We start from the raw sequence: 20,249 nt of genomic DNA on the forward strand, positions 1-20,249 counted from the left end.
GTGCAGAAGGGGGATAGAGAGAGGGAGAAGGATTTCTGACAATGCATACACACAAAGAAGCCGTATTAGGATTTTTTCATACACACTTAATTCTGTTTTTTTCCTTCATGATTAACTGCTTGATGGTGCTGTCACAATTTACAGCTATTTTTAAGTATTACAGACAAGCAACACAGCATGTATCTGTGTGTCAGAAAAGAAGTGAGAAACATACACAATGCAGTGCAAAAGCTATTCATGTTCTTCTTCCAGCACATAGGCCATGGATTCCACAATCACACAGTATCATTAGGAAACTGACATCCCCAAATCTATATTTAATTAATTGTTTTCTCATTTAGAGAACAGGTTTAAGGGTTCTGTACAGTAGTCCAGAACAAACATTTTATAGCAGTGATTGATTTTGCCAGTTGCAATGAACATTCCTCACCGTGCAGCATCTGGTACTGTTTCCATTTTTACATTGAAAATGCTATTATTTGACCATTTATATATACAAGGTATGGCTTTATTGTTGAGCAATCTTGCTCACTCTAACAGCACCTGCTACGAATCCACATAACCCAACCAGGAAATTTTCACAACAATTCTATATATCTTTAGCATTTATTATTTTTAAAATATTACCCATGCATACTTTAAGCTATCTCCACCTAAAGTAGACACCCAAGAGCTTGGAGAAAGTTCAAAGAAAGATAAGAAACTTGCAAAAATTATTCCATTATTTATACTGGGGAGGAGAGGCAAGGTAGATTGCAGGAAACATGAGGGACTCTGATTTTATGGCTGCTGTCTTTCTCCATCGGGAAACAATCCAGGTTTCCTTTCATACATTTGTGACACTATAATAACCAAAATCTACTTGACTTTAATTAAAAAAATATAAAAATTAATCTTTTTGTCTTTAAAGAATTATCCCCAAGCAATGTGTATTAGCAAATACAAGCCAAAGGCATAATTTAATCCACCTACTCCAGGGTTCAATTTCGCCCACAGTGTGTAACTGGAATTGCAAGTGTATTTAAAGAGATACCACGAGAAAGAAGGAACTCACCATTCTAACTACTTCAGGGTAAGTCTGCTCTGTCAAACAGCCTCTGCTTATTGTAATGTAGTCCACCAGTTCATTAAGAGTGGAGCGCTTGTATTCTTTCATTTTAAGGTCTGAAAGCGTGTCCATGAAGTCAAAAATGACACAGCACTGTTGAAGTTTCTTTAGGAACAGTTCAGGCTGCTCTGAAGATGGAACGTCTATGAAACAAGAAAGGAAATCTTTGTGAGTCTGGCATCCTATTACACAAAACAGGATTTCTTTTTGAAGATCAATTTCAAAGGAAAGCAGCATTCATAGAAATCTTGTAGAACAGAGCTCAGATTAACAAATGAACCACTTATAGGAACTGTATTACTATTGTGTGTTTGAGATCTTGAACGTATTGTAGAAGGAATTTAATCATCACCTGCTATTAGGAAAATAAAGTTCACCAAGAAAGTCCAGGCTGAAGTAGAGAATGGAAACGCACCAGCATTCAAGACTTAATTTTACAATAAACCACTACTTTGACTGGAGGCTGGTATTCACCATTGTTAACTTACACTCCAAAGAAGGATGAAAAAACTGTCAAACACATTGAGCTTGATTAATTTATATTTCTAGAAACACTGTGTCATTTATAACCCTGCATGAATATACATTAATGCATACATATGAAATACACAGCAAGACCGCAATTCCACAAGCAACTTTTGAGTTTCAATCATTACCTCCATGTTGACACTCCCCACAGCAAAATCAATTTCACTGAAATACAGTGAGGATTTTTTTGCTGCACTATGAACACATAACATGCATCAACTGGAACATTTTCACAAAAAATAATATGTGCTTGACCAATAAAGTAAGCAGAACTCACTACTTTTGCTCTGTTTGCTTAATTCTCAGCAAACAAAAAGACTTACTATAATAATAAAAGGAATTTCAACTTCTTAGTTGTTGGTTACTTTACCAAATGCATCGAAAGAATACACAGACAGCTTCATTTATCCAATATTCATGTACACAATAGGATATCAATAGTGAAAGTTGCAGAAATGAAATCCACATTTTTATTCTGAAAGTCTGCCCTCAGACTAGTGAGCACTTCACCTCCTTTGAGCTACCTTGTTTTATTTAATGCACCAATGCCTGCCTCAGCACCAAAATCCATTGGTTAACCTTCCTGATCTCCCTTAAAAAAACTTTAATAGTAAAGAATTTATGTTTATTTCTTAAAACCTGGACTTCTAAAAGGCCAATTTAAGATGGAACTTCTTATTACTGACACAAGAATAAGTCCTAGTAAGGAATACTTGGCAAATGCTGGAAGCTGTTAGTAATTGTGTGGTAGTTTACGTAGTTTTAAGGCTTAAGTACCATGAATCTGTTTTGCTTAAACACAGTGCTTCAATTTAATTAAAACCAGTGCTTAAACACTAAAAAGAATAAACATGGATTGCAGTACAAATAAAGATGCAGCCATTTATTGAACCTGTTTCTGTTTACAGCACTAAAGTAGTGACAGAATTCAAAAAGGAATCTACACGGGAGAAGAATCCTCCCCAAACACCTCTGGAATACTGACAGTCCCAAAACCAGGCACCCTAAAACCATTCCACTGGCCAGGTCTCTCTCACACGTTCAAACACCTCAGAGCAGGCAGAGCTGAAACCTAAGATGAGCCAAGGAGACAGAGACTCATTAGCCTTCACCCATTACAAAAAAGATCATTTCTATACACGACCTTTCTAAGGTTACAGCCCTACAGGACATAAAGGGCCTGGGGAAGCAGAGTTCTGTGACTGCTTTCTTGACTACCTGCCTTCAAATCATAGAGAGAATGAGAATGGACTTCAGAATTCACTGTTATTAACAAGCAGGCAACAGTCAAATGATGAAAAATTTCTTCCAAAGACAGCCTTATATACAGGCTGAGAAAAAGAAAACAAAAATAAAAAGTGCAATTGGTTACTTTTCAAAAGTATTATTTTTAAAACTTCCACTCCTTCTTATACTACCTATAATTCACCACAGACCTTGAAAATATTTAAAAGGTATCAATACAATCTATGTTGTTACATGACTATAACGGGGTTTTGGTTGCACTGTTCTACATGACTTTTACATGTTTGCTTTGACCAACAAGGACATTACAGTCAAAGAAAAACAGGCTGAAATCAAGTGGGAATCCATTAAGATACAATTCAGCACAAGTTAAAACCAGACTCACATATATGACCCAAGATTACACTAATTTTAAGCAGGGTTTGTATTAAATAAAAATTTTAAAATTACTAAAGCATTAAAATAAGTCATAAAAGTTTGTTTTCTTTTCTCCAGTTAAATATCTGGAGGTGTGGGAACAAAACAAAAAATATAATTAAGTTCTTCTCAAGAAAAACCACTCTAAAACACTACGTGAAATTCATGCCAGTCTGACTACATCAACAGGCCATACGAACCATAGGGGCAAGCTAAGAAAACACAAACCACAGCCAACCAAAAAACCTACAAACAAACAACAAAAGAACCTTAAAGCCCCACAGAATAAAACCCCATAATCTAATTGTTCAGGTCATATCTGCTTTTCTTTATTGAGCAAGTTGCCACTCACACTAGGGAACACAGCTCTTAAGAAGTTCCGCTCAGTAATTTTTCTCAATGTTCCTGGGAATTTGGGGTGCCTTGGGAATAGGGTAACACATAATACCTGAGGTTTTTTGTACTTGGAAACAGGAAAAGTGTATGAGAGTAAATATACTTGAAAAATTAGGGGGTCCTAAGATAAGAAAAGGGCAGTATAAATAAACAAAATCAGTATTCCACGTTCCCAGCCTTCCCACACAGACCATGGCATTAGCCAGTTTGAAATTTTGGGGTGGGGAAGTTCTTTTTCTGGTATTTGGGGCACAGACCTACAGACCCCACAGCAGAACTCCTGAACTCCTTAATGCAACAACTTGGAATGAAACACACAGTCCCTTACAGATTTTCACAGCCGGCTGATGAAAGACAGCAAACCCTTTTCTTCTCAGCAGATACTCAAGAGCTTTCAAATGAATTTTACTCCTGTGCTAACACACAGCCAAACATTTAGGTCCCAAATTTTAATAACCTACAATATTACCATTGTATCTACTTTCACATAAAAGAACTGAAAATCGCTCTAATAAATCTGTGTAAATACACCTAATACTTTAATAACCATAAAATAAAATCGAAGTGACACTATTAAGTGGCATGCATGCTTTCTGTCAAATGCACAGAGGAGTATACATTTATTAAAACCAAAATTTAAAGCACGGTAAGTTACTGTCTAGATGACTGTGAGAACTCTCCTCATTTTCAGGTCTTTGCTACAATTTAATTTTCAGGCTTGTCAGTTTTCTCTTTAGCCATTCAAAACTGTACAGAGCTTTTGAAATACAGTGAGTATTCACAGATTCAAAAGAAATCGGCTTAGTGAAAGCAAGCACTACTACATCTGAATGCTCACAATCAAGACAGAATCAGAGCCTTGAAGTCAAGTTTTTATAAAGTTATCAGAAAAACTGACAGAAAGTACTATAATTTTTATTAGACATGGACCAACAATTGTTACTGCAAGAACTGAAATACTAATTCCTAAATGGCTAAAGCAATTCTGTTTCTCTCTTAATAGCCTTTTCCCAAAATAATCCTAATCCAACCAGCCCATCCCTTCTCATCAGTCTCTGACTCTGCATCCTTTTATCAACTAAAGACATAAAATCTGATAGCACACTTTTATTTCAAGTCTCTAACATCGATAAAAACATATTAATCTTTATACTACATTCATGTTTCAACTAAAGTAATTTACAAGTAACTCATTTTCGATTATAAGAAACAAACCATGCACCAGAGAAACTGCATCCAGAGAAGTGAGCTATGGCTCTCCTCTCCCTGGCAAGTGAACAACCAGGAAGGGGGAGCACGTGGATCAGTTCCCTGATCCACTCCTGCCTGTCCTTTCACAATGAAGGATACAACGCTGGAAGTGAAGAAGTGAAGATGAAGGGAGGGATTGAGGTGCTTAAAGCAGCATGGCAACTGTGAGGAAAGCCAAGGGATTGCTGATACAGGGCAGTATAGGGCCCAAAATCAGAATAAAACAAGACAAAAGATGTAATAACATATGAAGTATTAAGCAGAACTAGAGTATGCTCGCACATGCTACCCTTCACCCACACAGGCACTATCAGAACGTTTATGAATCATTAAAATCAAAATGCTCTCAGAATAACTACTGCTTCCAGTATATACATCACTGGTATTCATTAGCTTGAAGACGACATTTGCATGGAGAATTAGCATCATCTTCTTGTATGACAGTAAAAGCGAACACCACACTAAACATGAAAAATAAAAACACATACTAAAACCAATGTAAATCTGAAATGGGGACGAGAGACTAATAACATTTTCACTCACATTAATTTTAAGAACTTCCTTATAATGTCCCAACATCTGAGAACTCTGCATTCACTCCACCTCTGAGATTGTTTCCTCTTTCAACTAAACCGCAAAATTTCAACTTTCCCTTTAGACTTAAGGGCAAAATAATTCCTCAATTCTTCTTTAGTTTTCATATCTTCCAGTTTCTAAGTAAACCTAGGACAATTCTTTTTCTATTTAAGTAAGATCTCCCTGTGATATAAAAAGCTCCGAAACCCCAAACTGCTCATGCTTTGCTGCCAGTCACCAAATAACATTGAATATAACCAAGTACTGCATCAAGGACACACCTGCACAAAGCGGGCAGTGGTGCATAAACCTCTTACATCTAACTCTCACAAATCATTATGACGATTTTATTTTGGAAGAAGTTACCTTTCATTCCAATAAAACTTGCAAATTTGAAATTGAAAGCTTTTTGGTTTTCTTTGAGAAGTTCACTTCAAGAGAAGGTCTAGCAACACCCAGCTCAAAACTTTCCCTAACTTATAGTCCTGAAATACAGAACAACCATGTTTCTACAGTTCACTTTTCACAGTAGAATACTGGTGTTAACATTCCAAGAAGTACAAATGTTTGCTCTCTTTCTTACACATACACTTCCCAAGAAAAATAATCACTATCCTGATTGCATTGATTTAATTTTCCTAACTGGCTGTCAATATTATGAATGCTTTGCCAAGTCAGTAATCATTCATTTATAAGAGGCGCTTTTCTCAAAGCTGTTTCCCCAACCCATTCTCTAGACTTAATAATTATACAGGCAGGGCAGCAGTTACGCACTGTGTTCCAAATATGTGAAACCTAACTAGTACAATTATTCACACAGCAATAAATACAGTGGGACAAACTCAAGCTGACTCTCCTGAGTGAACACACGCAGAAAGAAAAAGCACAACATTAACATACTATTTCCAGCACATTCAAACTGCATGATTAGAAGTGCAACACAGGACATAATCCACCAATTTCCTGATAATCAGTGTCTCTTCAAATAATCTGTCACAAAACTGAGAATTATTTCCCTGGCCATAAATTTGCCCCTAATCAAACTGAGCAAATTCTCACCAAGTGGGAGTCTCCTGGGTAGTTCCACAGGGATCCCGGATCTGCAAATCCCTCCACTGCTTACAACACCCCCCAATCATCTCACAGACATTCAACAAACATCATTTACTAGGGTGGGTATTCTAAACGCAGTGTACCTCTACCATATCATTTGAGTGCCTTGAGTGCAGATGGGGCAGCATTACAAACAACATGGAGTACTCCTCAATAGATGTATTCTTAGTCATATAAACTGCCAAAATCTGTAATGTAGCTGTATTAATCAAAATTCTGCTTTTACTCATATAGTAGTATTAGCTCGAGTTTCAGCCCCTGAATAGAATAATAAATGGACGAAGGGCTAAAAATTGACAATAAAAACAATGTAATAAACCATATTTTTAAAAACTATACTTTTACACTTTATGAAGTTTCACTTGAACCTTTTGCCTACTTCCACTGCAGGCATAGTGCACGCAATAATTTAAATCTCTTTATTTTCATACAGCTCAATCCAGAGCCACGGCAGTCAAAGTTTCAAGGAAGAGACTCCTTTAGGCTACGCTTTGTTAATCTGTGACCAACACTTGCTCATTCTCCCCAGTGACGTCTGTGCTGTGAACATCTTTCAACTTGGAAGGGAACCAAGACCACAAGTCTGGTTGTCAAAGCTATTTATGAGCCATAACAAAACATTATTACATGAATACTCGCTGAAAAGGCTCTATATTAGTGCAAACTGGCATTGATGATGTGCACCCTCAACTGAGGGGAGAGCTTCCAGGGCGCCCTAGGTTTTATAAGTTTGGGCACTCTCACTACTCACTGACCTACACGAGGAATCTGTTATGAAACAGTTACATCAAACGTCTTGGATAATATGTAATCAAGGAAATACATGGAGGATAGTGAGAATTCCCGAGCAATTAATGGAAGACAATTGCCAGGGTATTTTAGTACACTGCTTGCTGTCCCACAAAAAGACAGACTCATGACATATTTGGCCTATATAGCATCCCTTATGCTTGGACTGATAATCCCCACTCAGCAGAACAGTGTCTCTTCATAATCAACCAGCAATACCTTCTTGCTTAGGTAAAATTGACAAAATTTTAAACACTTCCACATTAGTTCTTCAAGAAATGGGATGAGTTTAATGAAATAACCCCAAGACAGTCAAAGTTTACCCATTCTACCTGCAAGCACATTCAAGCCAAAAACGATCCAGGTTAAAGGAGGTAAAAAAGAAGGTAAGGAAAAGGATTCAAATGACAAGATTTTAGAGCAAAATTGATGGAAAAAGAGCAGGTAGATAAATGTAACAAAACATTTCACTAGATACAGAGGAACAGCAAAGTAGCTGTGAATATTATGAGAAGGGTACACAGTGGGAAACTAAAGGAGACAGGGAAACAACGTAAAAAATTATTAAAAGACCAAAAGAGAGAGGATGAGGCAGAGCACGAGACTTGGAAGACAGAGAAAAAACTGTTTGGAGAATATGAACACAATGAAAATAGCAGAATATTTTAAAAGGAAAAAAAGTAGTAGCTCAAAGTGTTTAAGCAAAACAAGAACGAAAGAGTTAGAGGTTAGGGGCTAGATTTGATTAAGCAGCCACATATCTGGAGGTTCTTGACACTGACATGTTAATGTATCCAATTACATTACTTACGGTGAGTTTGCCTAGACATCAAATTAACACTTATATTTTAGCCCCAGGCTAATCAAAGGTTTTGTAGGTTACTTTCGCTCCCTCCACCCAATTTTTACTAATATTTCAGAAACAATTATTGGTGATTTCTCTTTTTTTTCAGGGAAGCAAGAAAGCTGGCAAAAATACATATAAGTACTATTTCAATTCCCTAAATTAAACACATGGCAAAAAGTCCCAAAATAAGACAAACATACTTTGCTGAAACACAGAGTTACTGTGGCCAATTTCTTGGAGTGACTCAAGTTTCTTTTATGCTGGTTCAGAAAGCTCATGCCAGTTGTTTTAAGTAGGTTTTTACTGAATGGCACTTTCAAAGTACAAGCTACCCTTCACTCAGAGAGCTGAAGTCACTGAGTTTGCTGAGCAGTCACTAAAGAGAGCTTTCTGTCTGGCCACTTGAAAACACTGACCTGTGAAGAAGTTATCAGGATACTTTTGCCACATACTTTCTGCCTAACACCATCTAGCATTACATATGAAACACTTAATTGTTACTTTTCAAGTCTTCTCCAAGAAGGAAAAAAAAAGCAATGGATTGTAAATGTTCTTTATAAAAAGAAAGAAAAAGACAAAAAAAAAAAATCCCCATTCTTTGTTTTCTAATTTGTACATTTACATAACCATAAGCACCTCTCCACTTTGGTTTTTTGTTTGTTTGTTGGACAGTTTATTGTTTCTGGTTCTTTTCTGACATAAACCTGTTAATTTACCCAGTTGTATTAAAAAAAAAAACCAAACAAACCTGGGAGACAACACTAAAAATACAGTACAATCAGCTCATGCTTCGCAACTCCCAGAGCTGTTAGAACATTCTCAGTGTAAGAATCAAAATATCCACAAACTTAAAAGATCTCCCAAATTTTAGCGTCATGCTCCATTACAAACACAAGACTGACTTTACATTAAAAATCCTTGCAGCTGGGTTTCATGAGACCCCAGGATTAGTCACTAAGTGTTACTCCTTACAACTTTGCTCAGTTCTAGCTGGTAATGCCTCCAGTGCAGAGCCCTCCACCAGCTCCTTTTAGCCCTTACCAGGAGGAGCTGCACACCAGAATTAGTCAGGTTTTTCTGTAGGCATTTGAATAGCAAAAGCAGCTACAGGTAGAGCAAATGGAAAGCAAGCTGAACTTACCTATGTGCTCAGCTCCTGTACTCTAAATCACATCCCAAAGACCAGAGGCAAGAACACCATATAAACAAAGCCACCTTGTTCTCCAAGGGATTTCTCAAACACCCAATACAGAGCAAAGCTGCACAATGGTAGCTTAATGCTCCATGGAGATCACCCTACTGCTGTCTTCCTTTCCTTTAAAATCTCTAACAGTTCTTCAGGGTGCTTGGTAGTGTATTTGTAATTGCCTGGCTGTTCTCTAGGACCCCGCCATCCTCCTTCCATTCACAAATTCTTAGGAGAGCACTGGAACTCAAAACATCAATAGACACCAAGTCTCAGCTCCTTATTTCAACTTGGTCATGCTATGCTCAAATCTCTTTTATATCATACTTGTTTTCTGTTAATTTTAGAAAGAATGATGGATTACATTGCAGCCTCAGCTTTATCTTGCTACAACGTGTACAATTTAATTTATTTTTTGCATTGTAAATTGATGGCGATATTAGGCAAGACCAACCATTTATATTGAACAGTACATTGTTTCCAGGTTCCTTGGATGGCAGAAAAATCTAAAAGTGTTTACAACTTCCAGGACACTAAGAAACACCTTTGCAAAAAACCCCATGATGTCCTCCTGACCTAAGACAGAAGAATCCTTAAGAGGATTATTGTCTTTCTTTTGATAAGATTCTTACCAGATCACAATTTTTTTTTGCATGACATGAGAGGCCTGTGCTCTGTAATGATCATTAAACATAAGAACACAAACACGCCACAGCAATCTTACTGTTACCTTCCACTTTAAATGCAGTCACAAGGCAGTCCAGGATTTGCATTGCAATTCATTTCTTCAATGCATTAAGTACATAATGAAATAATGATAAAATTATATATCTGTACACGCTTCCTGTAAGAATGCAGAAATTGTATCTTGCTTAGTAAGAGCTCTGAAACTGCCATCTGTCCAAATAAAATATGCAATATTCATTTTGCTCCAACTACAGAGCTGCTCTGTGAAATTTATATAGAAATTCTCAGACACTTGCAAAAAAGCTTGAACCAAGAGCACAGGAAACCCAAAACATAACTCTTATCCAAGCAGGCTCAGAGCAAGTGCCAGAATTGCTACTTTGCTTGATACTGACCCACTAATTTATCCCAGAAGTCACAGGAATACTTCATTCTCAAGTGAAACAAATAATTATGTGAGAGCTGTTCTACATATATAACCCACTGTCTAAGAGATCAGGTTTATACTTTAAAATATTCACATTTATTAGCTTAAATAATATACATACATATAAAATATACATTTCTATAGCCCTGTTTATACATTGAGAAGAGTTTAATTGAACCCTGAAAACACAACTTCCATTCCCTTCTCATCTGGCAGTATGAATTCAGTCAGCAACACATTATACTTTATGCTAATTTACCACAATAGTCTCCCAACATTTTCCAGTAACGTGCTACACAATCCAACTGTTTGCTCTCTCACTCCCTCCACAGAGGGGACAACATGTGTAATGAAGTAAGGACTTTATGGAACTGCACATGTTTAAGATACTATGTTTGTGTAAGAAAAAAACCCCAGTATTTAGTAAACATACCCCAAAGTTATGACAGAAGATGCAGAAATAAGCTGGGAATTCATTTGAAAGTCCCCAAATGGACACACTGAAAGCTCAACTTCTTATACATTCTTATTCCTCTCTCCTCTTTCCTGCATGAGGTCCAGCATGGCACAACAACTAAATTATGGGGTTTGGCTTTCATTATTAATTTAGTTTCTTTAAATACTAGTTTCAGCCCACTGAGATGTCCAAGATGAGAACCAACACCTCAAGTTGGATTTAATGTTATGCCAAAAGCAAGCTGGGGTTGCAGGGGATGCTCCATCTGCAGCAGCAAGTCCCTCAGGGAACCAGCCACTGTGTTTCCTGAGCACAAGACCATAATTCCTGCTACATCCCAGCCACGGGAAAACACAGGAAAACCTGAAGGTAATCCTGATCTGCACACTGGGATAACAGCTCCTTGCCAGCTAAGAAACTCAAAAGCATTACTCAGAAGATGCTACGTGAGGACTCTGCATCCACAAACAATCCATGTGGTTTCCTTGTCAAGAAGGGCGGTTACAACACCAGCCCCTCCTTCCACGTACACTCCTTGCAAAAGGCGTTCCAGCACTCAGGCTCCACCAGCCGTCCTGAGACACAGTCATTTGTGAGGCTCACACTCTGTTATTCAACACCTTGTGACAATAACTCCAATCAGCCAAGCCGGTAGTTAAGGGAACACCCTTTTTCACATTGCCAAGCCCAGTACATATGTCTAAATGACAGGAAATAAATATATAAATCTACTTTATTTTGCTTTTGTAATTACCGTAGAGCTTGCTCACATTCCTAGGTGCACAGAAACACATTGTCATTCTATACCACTTCTACAGCAACTTTTTAATCTTCAGATTATTCAGGATCTGGAACAACTCAGCAATAGAAGGCAAAAACATGACATTTATATAATACTCGTCTGTAACCTGTCAAGTTAATATGTGTTATGCTGGGTATTTTATGTTATTATGTATTATCATTACATATGTCTATGCAAAAATAACAGCTATTCCTTTAGAAATAGGATCTTGTCCATCACAGAACAGCTCAGCTCAAAGCAGTGTAAATGAGAAACTCATCTACTAGTAATTACCCACCTTTAGAGTCTATTGCTCTGTTATACCTAAACCAGGTATTTTTGCTAAAACTTGTAAAATTGACTGACAGAATATTAGGCCACTTTTCTCTTTTGAACAGAAACTTTTTATTATGCTTCTTGAACCCTAAATGGGGTAGGCATTTTATCTCCCTAACATGGTTCTAGACACCAAAGACCTAATTTCAGAATACTTATAATTGTCTAAAGAACAACTTTTATCATAACCTCACACTAGCACAAGGTACATAGACTTTTTTTCAGAAGATCTTTACCTCTAACCTCTTCAAAAACACTAAATAAAATAATGCAGGATTTTTAAGGCAGAATATTATCTACCTGCTTGTGTGCAAATCCATTATAGGCGTTTTTGTTCTTCAGAAACGCTGTCTGCTCCTGGACAGACAAATATATCTGATGACCACTGGGAGTTGGCACCTGAATTTCTCTAGAAATTACTTAGACCCTCTGCAATATCACTATCAGTCTACAACAGCATATTGCTTTTAAAAATAAATATTTGACCCATAACAAATTAAAAGTTCTCTATTAAGTTCTCAAGAACAAGTCTGGGAAAATTAGAAACTATACAGACACGGTTATGTCATGCAAGTAACATAACCAAAGGTATAGCTCTGCTGGGCTTTGAGTCACTTTGCAAAGCCTTCTCAATTTGGACTGTTACAAACATTAACCAGACGTAACAGTTTGGGCATTAAATATCATTAAAACATTTCCTCTGTGGTTACCAAACAATGCCCTTCCTCATCAACTGTTACCCTCTCTACCTCTTCCAAGCTACTCATTAGTTAAGCTGCTTCTCTGTTGAAGATGATAAACTGAAATTAGATTTCCAGCAATATTTATCCCCAGCTGTGCTGAGGTCACAAACTTCATCTTGAAGTGGCACCCTGGCCAAACTGAAGTCAAGAAGTGTTACTCTGGTTCATTACAACTGTGATTACACCTTTGCTCCAATTGGCAGAAAGCTCATTGCTTACTAATGAAAAAATAAAAAGGAAGAGCAGTCTCATCAGTTATGTATTCCACAAAAAATTAATGGAGAAAAACTCAGCAGGAAAAGTTTGTGGTTTGCAGATTTATACAAATACAGATAACTCTAAAAGTGAGGTGATCTAAACACACTACCAGTGAATTAGTGTAACATTCTGAAAGCATTTTTATAGAGCCTTTGCAGGTACAGATCAGCAAACATGCTTTGTATCTGTCCAAGAGAATACACAGATCACACCTTCCCTGGCTTGCCTATACTTTTTAAGAAGCAGCCAGCTCATTACTAGACCACTAGTAAGAAGTCTTTAACTTACACACATCCTTTGTATTTAAAGATAGGACTTCAGGTGCATCCCTCATGCCTTCTCTTTCTTCCATCAAATTCACTAATACATTATTAAATGCCGAGTGAAGCAAGCCACTCACAATAAAATCGAGTATTTTAAGTAATTGCTTCCACTGGACTGAGGTTTATCAAGAGAAGGCAGACAGCATCCTATGTTCTCTTTACACTCAGGCTGTACCAACGGGCATGTATACAGATGGCCCTTTCCCAATCCAAGAGCTAACGCACAGCCAAAGTAGGTCAGTGAGCAACAAAAGAGTTTTTAACTATACTAATCCAGCAGCTTCAGTATCCTATGAAAACGGCAGAGAAGAACCATTGAAGCTGCTGTGGTCACAGGACTAAGTTGTAACTGTAAAGGCTAGAAAGCAAAATCCCAGCCCATCCAGTTCTCCTCCCTGTACCTTGCATGTTAATTATTTAGTCTAAGAGATGCCAGCAGTAGTCAACTAATTGCCTTCAAGCAAATCAACTGAAGCATCACTCGTGTGTGACTTACTCCTGCCTCTGACAGAGGCACTAATGTATCAATCCTGAACATAAGAGCTAACAATCTAGCGAGCTGTACACCCACACCTCTGGTTCCTGTCATTTTCAGAGGATGCTACAGCTTGTTTCATTTTCACATCAATGCCAGCCTTATCGCTCTTGTCAGATGGGAGTAAGAGCCCAGCTCAGGAATTCCTTTGGCAGCAGAGGCCTGCTGGTTTGAGGGTCTAACTTGGTATTGCTTTTTGCCATTCCTCTGGGCTGCTTGTACATTTGCTTGTTGATGGAATTTCTCACACACACACTCCTATAACACTCCTTTCTGAAGGGTGCCTCTTTCTCTTGTTTCTCTCAGTCTACAGCTGAAGACCTCCTCCAAGCCTGCCCCCAGCTTCTCCAAATGCCATCTATTTTTACCTAGGCGCTGCCGTCTCATTCCGGATGCTGCTAATTGGCCCCTTAGTCACAACTGGAAAAGTAACCTGGTTGAGTAACTCTTTCTGAGCTGCTGCATTGAGGAATCTGTATGTCTCACATTCATTCAGACAAGGAAGCTTCCAGTAAATTTGTTCCAGGGTTTAACACAAATTAACCGGAATCTAGCTTCTAAGATTTTACAGCAGTTTCCCTCATACGTGCTGGTTTTTTTAAGTAATGGCCTTCCTGCACAAGACATTTAAAGTTCTAAATCCTGCAAGAAAGCACCATATCAAACAGGAGATAACTGCAGCACTAGAGATCAACTGTACCCTATCTATTCACCAGCCTTTTTTTCCCCCAACTTATTACCTACACCAACCTGCAAACATGCAAGGATTACTCAAAAGAAATGACAGAAAACCCATGTAAATTTAGATTTTTAAAGACTGAAACAAGCAAAGACAATACACACATAAAAGCAACCCATTCTGGAGAGAGTGCTTTTCCACACAGATTTCTTTCTCATGAACGTGACAGCAAGCCCAGCTTGCTACACAGCTACAAAATGATGTTTCAGACATCTCAGTGAACCCTCCTTGTTTCTCAATCACTTTGCTAATGAAAAGTTGAAACATCTTGGAATTTCCTCCCAACTATTCTGCTTCTGTATAGTTATCAACCAAATTTATACAAACAGGAAAAACAGATCATGAGAAAGACAGACTAGTTAGGCATCTTTTACTAGGAAAACACTGAGAAAAATAACTAAATTATCTGAATTAATCCTAAATTACTTGACAGCCTTTGTAATACTTTATTATTCCACTAAAAAGCCAAATTTAAATACTTGGTATTTAAAAGCCATTACTTTAGAAATACAGTATGTAATTAGAAAATTACCATTTTATTACGAGAACTTGACTCATTTTTACTAATAAAGACTGCAGTCATTTAATAGTAATATAACGAATCCCTTCTAGAAATTCTGAGGTTACCACAGACAAACACATCACGTGTTTTTGACAACATGAATGCAACTCTCAAATATCGTGAGTATCATCTGTAATAACTAAAAGTAGTGTTTTGACAGATTAGTAATTCTGGATTCAGTTCAAGACTGGCAGGATTAATACTATTTCCTAGGACGGAAGAGAGATCCTGTTCCACCTTATGAAGACAGCTCAGGCTGCCAAGAGTAAAGGAAAGAACCTTCAGCTGTGGATCATTAAGAAACAGCCATTTAAAAAAAGGGATGTTTTGGAGAACACAGCATCCAGTAAAACGATGGAGTACTTTTTCCATGCTGGACTTGAGAGAACTTAAAATCATTTATTCTGCAAATGAGAAATTGAATGCTTCTATGATGGTTTGTTTTGCTGAGAAAGGAACTTCTTTTCACTTGAAATGAAGGCTAAAAGGATCTGCTTTAAATGTGATTCTGCTAAAAAGAAAGAACACATACAACAGACTGCAAAATCCTTGCCCAGCAAACCACCACCACCACCATTAGCTGGCACATCCCTACTTCCCACTCTCACATTAGTGTGGTTTGGCTGGGGTTCTTTCTCTTTTTAAAGAGACATTTCCATGTGGCTGTGTACAACCTTGGTCCTGACTGAGGACTCAAGTTAATTACAGAACAAGTGTGCACATCTCTTTGGGTTCAAACACATGGTACCTCAAAACCAACGGGGAATCCCTGCTTCCCACGACACAGCACTGTGAGGGACATCCAGTGCCTGGAGAGAGCAAGGAGCGAGCAGAAGGAGAACAAGACCCCACAGGGGACACAGAGCCCATCACAAGAGCACCAGGCAACCTGGGCCCTAGAACCCAGCTCAACAGCATCCCTCTCTCACTTCAACTCCCAAACCTTGTGGTCGCTCATCCAAAACGTTGGAAAAAAATGTTTGGGAGTTTCTAGCTCTGGACACAACTCTGATGGGACAGACATGGTTACTCCTAGTTACACACTCCAACTCTCCAAGAGATGGTTCAGGCGTACCCAAGTAGTTTTTGCCCAGGCAAAGGCCTGACGGTTTTACAGGAGACTCCTCTCATCCAGTATCTGAGGCAGACATCCTCTCTCACTGCACACAGCCCTACCTGGGCACCCAGGCTGCCCTGGCCTAATGCAAGGTTTCAATCAGGATTCAGCAAGGCAGAGGAAATTTAAAAGGCTGCTTGTGTAATGAAGAGGAAAATGACAGGTTCTTCTGCTTTGGGCATTACTCTTCCCATTCTGAGATAATCCTTCCCTGAGGCATCAGCACCACCTAAGGGCACTCATGGGGCAAGTATTTACTCTTGGCCCTCCCTTCAATATCTCAGATACCTAAGAAAAAAATTAAATTATTCCAAAATTCAACTAGTTTGTAGACAGATGTAGCCTTATGCATCGGTGTTTTGATTAAAGTCATTGTAAGGCAAACAAAATTGTATTATTTTACAACAGTGTACTTTTACCTGTTCAGGAATAAAATTTTTTTATTATTTCTCCACATCCTCACCATGTTCAAGGAACAGCAGATCAAGTAAGCCTTGAATTTTCTTCTGTTTCCAATGTTACAAAGTGCTGAGAGTTTAAAAGGCTGAGGGAAAAGTTGAGCTCTCAGAGCAAGCTCAGCCACCGCAGTTTGCCAGCAGCAGCACTTCCCCCCTCTCCCCTGCAGGATAAATGGGCTGGAGCAGAGCTCCCTCTGCTCCTCTGTGCTGGACCCAACTCGTGCCGGTTTCAGGGAGCTCCAGTTCCCTGCCCCGCACCTGATACAGCTCCTCTTATACAACAGGTCTGGCCAGTTCCTCTCTGCCTCCTCATTCTGTGACTGAGCAACAAACTTCCCTCGGTTTTCCCCCTTCCCTGATCATCCCACCTTTCCTTGGCACCACCTCGAGAGCTGCCATTAACCCTTAACTTTCAGGTAGGTCTAAGACAACAATCATTGGTCATTTTCTGGTTTTGGGCTTCCTGAGCTCCTAAAAGAAACAAAAAGCAACCCACCAAAAAACAACAACAACAAAAACCAGGAAGTTTATTTTCTCACTGTATGTAATGAACTCATTGAAATCTGTAGGAAGAAGTTTATAACTACTTGAAAATGTTTAGGGGGGACAAAAGAAAAACAAAACAAAACAAAACTGTGACCACAGTAAATGTCTGACTTACAGTACCTGAAACTCCTAATGTTTTCTGAATGTCCATGGGGGAGAATACACAGGAGGTGTACAAAATTCCCACTGGACTGGTATTTCAAAACTAAGCTACTTTTTTATTATGCCTAATAAGCAATGCTGATGTCCTTTCTTAAACCAAACTGAAACACAGTATTTCACTCCTATGAAAATATTTAAGAACATTACTGGTACAAAAACTTCTGGATTTATAACTTTCACATATAAACTTTGAAAACTGTAATTCTAGTTTGGTTTTAAAAGTAAATTTTACCTTTATTCTGAGCATAATTCCCTACCTGTAGCTGGAGGAGAACCAACTCAGGCCCTAGCATGTTCAATGGTGACTTCAAAACTTGTCTTAACTTCAGCAAAAAGATGGGCAAAAAATAAACTGAAAATCTCTTTTGAATTAGAATACAAATACAGTCCTTCTGAACATCCTTCAACACAGCAATCAGCCCTTGCTTTTATTAAAATGTTACCACAAAACACACCAGCCAGAGTAACAAAAACACTAACACTCATCTCCCTTCACCTCTCAAACACTGAACCTGATTCAGCAATCCTTACTTAATCAGGCAAAGTGCTAATATAATCAAATGAGAATTATTTCTGAGCATCACAGAACCTGGTCTTAATTCTGAAATGCAAGAAACACTGTTACAACATGGGGACTGATCCTACACTTCTTCAAATTTTGGGCCTCTCAAGCCTAGAAGAACTCTGCAGATAGGATCAGGTTATATGTTGATCTGATTTCCACCCACTGTCTCAAAGCTCTAAAACCCAGCAACAAAAGTATCATTTAAAAAAATAAGGATCAGCTTTTCTCTGACTCCACTGCTTTGCTACAGCAAGCACAGACAAAATATTCTGATATGGTCTATGGTAAATGGTGTCAGTTGCTTAAGTAGTCAACTTAAGTTATAAACCAAACCAAAAAGGATCCTACTTGAAACTTAAGAGCCTAAACATAGGTCACTAGAAAAAGCAAACATAAACAACATCCCACCAAAAAGGAAACCCTAACACCTTATCCCTTGCTTAGGAATGAAAATTTCACAATTAGTCACTCAAAACTGTATCTCAGAAAATACACCTTTTAACTATGTAAGAAACTATAATAAAAATTTCTTATTTTTACAGACCTCTCCAACTTGACGAGTGTTCCCTTCATTACATCCACAAGATATTTCCACAAGATGAATATGAAATTTCCATCAACACAGCACTTCAAATAACATCCTTCCTTTTAACCTGAGTGTTTACTGAAGGTATGTTTAGAAGTCCAGCACCAGCGTACAGTCTAATTCACTTGTCTAACGAGTGAATTATATTCATAACTGGATGGTGATTAACACTAAACAACCCAACACTCACACAAACAGCACAGCAAATCATTCTTTTCAAACTGCCAATCGCTGAGGTCAAAACATTCATGCTTTTAAGTCAAATTACAATCAACTTCCTCCCCACCCATTCTACTATTTCTTATTCATGCATTGACAAAAGCATGGAAGCCACTTCACAAAAAATCATGGGTCTCTTGGAAGAACCTACATTATTTAAAGATCAAACTACTTAAAAACCAAGAGAGGGACAGAGGTTCTTGATTTTTAAAAACAAAATAAAGAGAAAAAAACAACAACCAAAAAACCCTAACCAAACAAAACCCAATCAAATTTAGTTTCCCTTTGTTTTAGATACTTCCTTTTATCCTCTCATAATTTTATCCTTTACAGCACCCCTCAACTAAACCACCTTTAGGTTCAAGCCAAACATTTGTTTTCTATTCCACATTTTTTTCAGAAGTTATCCAGACTAATATAGCGACACTTTGAATTATAAGCAATTTACAGGGGTCAGTTCTAGCCTCTGAGGAAATGTTAGGTTTAGATTTTAAAACTGTAGTTGTAAAAAAAAAAATTAAAACAAAAAAAAAGAAGTACTGCTTTTCCCTTCCACTGGAATTCAGATTCATGCTAGAGCCCCTCTTTATCTTTCCAAACTATGTTAACGTAATCAAGTATTTCCCAACAAAATATTATCAGCCTCCTTGACACACCACTTCTGACAGCAGCAACAGCACAGGGAAGACAACATTATGAAGGACTTGTAAGAGCTAGGGTTTTTTGGTGGAAGAACCTTGCAGCAATCCTGCTGACACAATCTCTGAGCCTGGCAGTGCTCCTGATTTCTGCTTACCCACCCTGGATCCTCAAGGCAGCCGTGACACAGGAGCCACGGCCATGGTCCGGCAAGGGAGGCGGCTCTGCAGCTCCTCGCTGGCTAAAACTTCACTCCAGTTTTCCTGGATAAACACACGCCGGCCAGTCCTTTCATTATCTGCATAATCCCAGCCTCCTTGATTGCTGCACTGTAATACCAGTGCCCCAGTGAGTTTTCTTTCCTGAATTATGGCCACACAGAACATGACCGGGGGTGTGCCAAACAAGATGATTAAGCAGCAAAATACGACAAGGCGTGAGTTGTATTATTAATATTCCTATCTAGCGTTAGCCACAGAAACGAAGGGTTTGTGCAGCCAATAGCAGCTGTGCACAAAGCAAGCTCCTCCACTCCGACTCACTTTCAAAATAAGAGCAACTATTTTTTTTGAGTCATTTTATTCTTCGGTTGCTTCGACACTGAGCTGTATTTCAGCAGTTTACAAATTGCTTCCTTTTTCAAACTCTACCTT

At 38.3% G+C, this 20,249-nt stretch overlaps 1 protein-coding gene across 5 annotated transcripts in view; it reads right to left on the reverse strand.

The window, feature by feature from the left end:
* Positions 1 to 20,249, reverse strand: part of PPP2R5E (protein phosphatase 2 regulatory subunit B'epsilon) — a 74,181-nt gene that overhangs the window by 31,375 nt on the left and 22,557 nt on the right. For 3 of the 5 annotated variants that reach the window (XM_039553034.1, XM_039553032.1, XM_039553033.1), the window contains exon 3: positions 1,055 to 1,251. In XM_039553034.1, the coding sequence (XP_039408968.1) occupies positions 1,055 to 1,251 (197 nt within the window). Of the gene's footprint in view, positions 1 to 1,054; positions 1,252 to 18,696; positions 18,791 to 19,757; positions 19,918 to 20,249 lie in introns of those variants that run through there. The other 2 variants (XM_010396245.4, XM_019280699.3) reach the window with 2 other exon arrangements.

This window comes from Corvus cornix, chromosome 5, assembly GCF_000738735.6.
Source record: "Corvus cornix cornix isolate S_Up_H32 chromosome 5, ASM73873v5, whole genome shotgun sequence".
Taxonomy (NCBI): Eukaryota; Metazoa; Chordata; class Aves; order Passeriformes; family Corvidae; genus Corvus; species Corvus cornix.